General features: G+C 49.3%; 1 protein-coding gene across 1 annotated transcript; it reads right to left on the reverse strand.

The window, feature by feature from the left end:
- Positions 1-285: 285 nt before the first annotated feature.
- LOC145955645 (uncharacterized) lies at positions 286-1,224 on the reverse strand. The gene is made up of 2 exons (XM_083070622.1): positions 749-1,224; positions 286-661 (listed from the first exon to the last, which is right to left on the reverse strand). The coding sequence occupies exons 1-2, from the start codon at positions 1,222-1,224 to the stop codon at positions 286-288; spliced, it is 852 nt and encodes a 283-aa protein (XP_082926748.1).
- Positions 1,225-1,531: the final 307 nt, after the last annotated feature.

The following is a 1,531-nucleotide window of genomic DNA, read 5'->3' on the forward strand; positions in this document are numbered from 1 at the left end:
ATCGATCTCCGTAATAACCCTCTCAATCTCCACACTCATAGCAGCAAGCAGAAGACAACACTCTACTCCGTCCCTCAGCAATGATTCAGCTTGGCCAGCTGAAATAAACAATTCATCCTCCTCCTGAGGAAAGATCAACCGCCTATTGGCACAATCTATAAGGATACGATTAGCAAATAACCAATCCATTCCTATGATTATGTCAATATCAACCAAAGGCAAACAAATCAAGTTTACCTTATACTTCTTCCCATTCACAACAATAGGGCAACCAGCACACAGCTCCTAAGCAACTACCGAAGTAGAAGCGAGCGTCGACACTAGCAGTCTCAACCCCAAATCACACACAGGCACACCCAGCATAGCAGCACATGCATAAGAGATAAATGAGTGAGAAGCTCTAGAATCAAACAAAAATACCACATCCTTACCAACAACTCTGCCCTTCCCCTTCACAAGATCAGAAGAAGTCGAAGCCTCAACATCTGTCAAAGCAAAAACCCTACCAGTTGTTGTGGGTCCGTCACCCCTCTGGGCATATCCTCTCTGCGCATCACCCCTCTGAGTACTCCTTTCCAGTCTGTTCCTGGTGGGGCAGTTGAAAGACACATGGCCCATCTGCTGGCACCTAAACCACCGGCTCTCTGTGTGGGGACAATCCCTAATCAAATGGGGCCCACCACACCTGTAACATCTAAGGGCAGCACCTCTACCCTGTCCTCCTCCACCAGCAGCACCAGAAGGTTACCTGATGACAGGACCCCCTTGTTGGGTTTGGGGCCTATCATGCGGCTTCCTTTGGTTCCCTCCTTTCTTGGACCCAGCTGGTCCTTCAGAAAACTTTACTCCACGGTTACCACCTTTTAACCGTTCAACAACCTTCGCCTTCTCCACTAAGGCTGGAAATTCAGTGATGGCCATAGGCACCACCACCCTCTTCAACTCATATTTTAGACCCTCGGCAAACTTCCGGCATTTCCAGGCCTCAGCTACCCCATGAGAATAAAAACGAGCTAGATGTTCGAATTTCATCGCATACTCTGAAACGGTCATCCTTCCTTGGTGTAATTGCATGAACTCGGCTTCCTTGGCATGCCTCATACTCTCAGGAAAATACTTTTCCAAGAACATCCTCCGGAAGCATTCCCAGTCAACAACCACTCCTCTAGCGGTCAGCATGTGATGGGTACCCCTCCACCAATGCTCCGCTTCCCCAACCAGCATGTACACCGCGTATGCTAACCTCCTCTCTTGAGAACATCAAAGCACGATGAAGATCTTCTCAAGCTCACAAATCCAATGGTCAGCCACCTCTGGATCTGCGTCTCCCTTGAATTGCGGAGGATGGCATTTCTGGAATTCAGTCAGGTCCCGGCTCTCCTGTGACCCAGTGGGCCTTGCTGCACCAGCTGCAGCCCTCTCAGCATCCATCCGAGCAAAATAGGCATTTTGCTGTTGCATAGCCATGGCCATCATCTCCATGGCCCAGGCTATCTGTTCGTTGGCTCTAGACATTGTCTACACAACATCT

Source organism: Cajanus cajan, chromosome 1 (genome assembly GCF_000230855.2).
Source record: "Cajanus cajan strain Asha chromosome 1, NIPB_CcT2T_4, whole genome shotgun sequence".
Classification (NCBI taxonomy): Eukaryota; Viridiplantae; Streptophyta; class Magnoliopsida; order Fabales; family Fabaceae; genus Cajanus; species Cajanus cajan.

Bases quoted from the DNA above. Each gene is read 5' to 3' on its own strand.
- LOC145955645 (XM_083070622.1), bottom strand. From the start codon at position 1,224: ATGCTGGTTGGGGAAGCGGAGCATTGGTGGAGGGGTACCCATCACATG. The intron at 662-748 runs GTAACCTTCTGG...CCATTTGATTAG, and splicing joins CAAGGGGGTCCTGTCATCAG to GGATTGTCCCCACACAGAGA.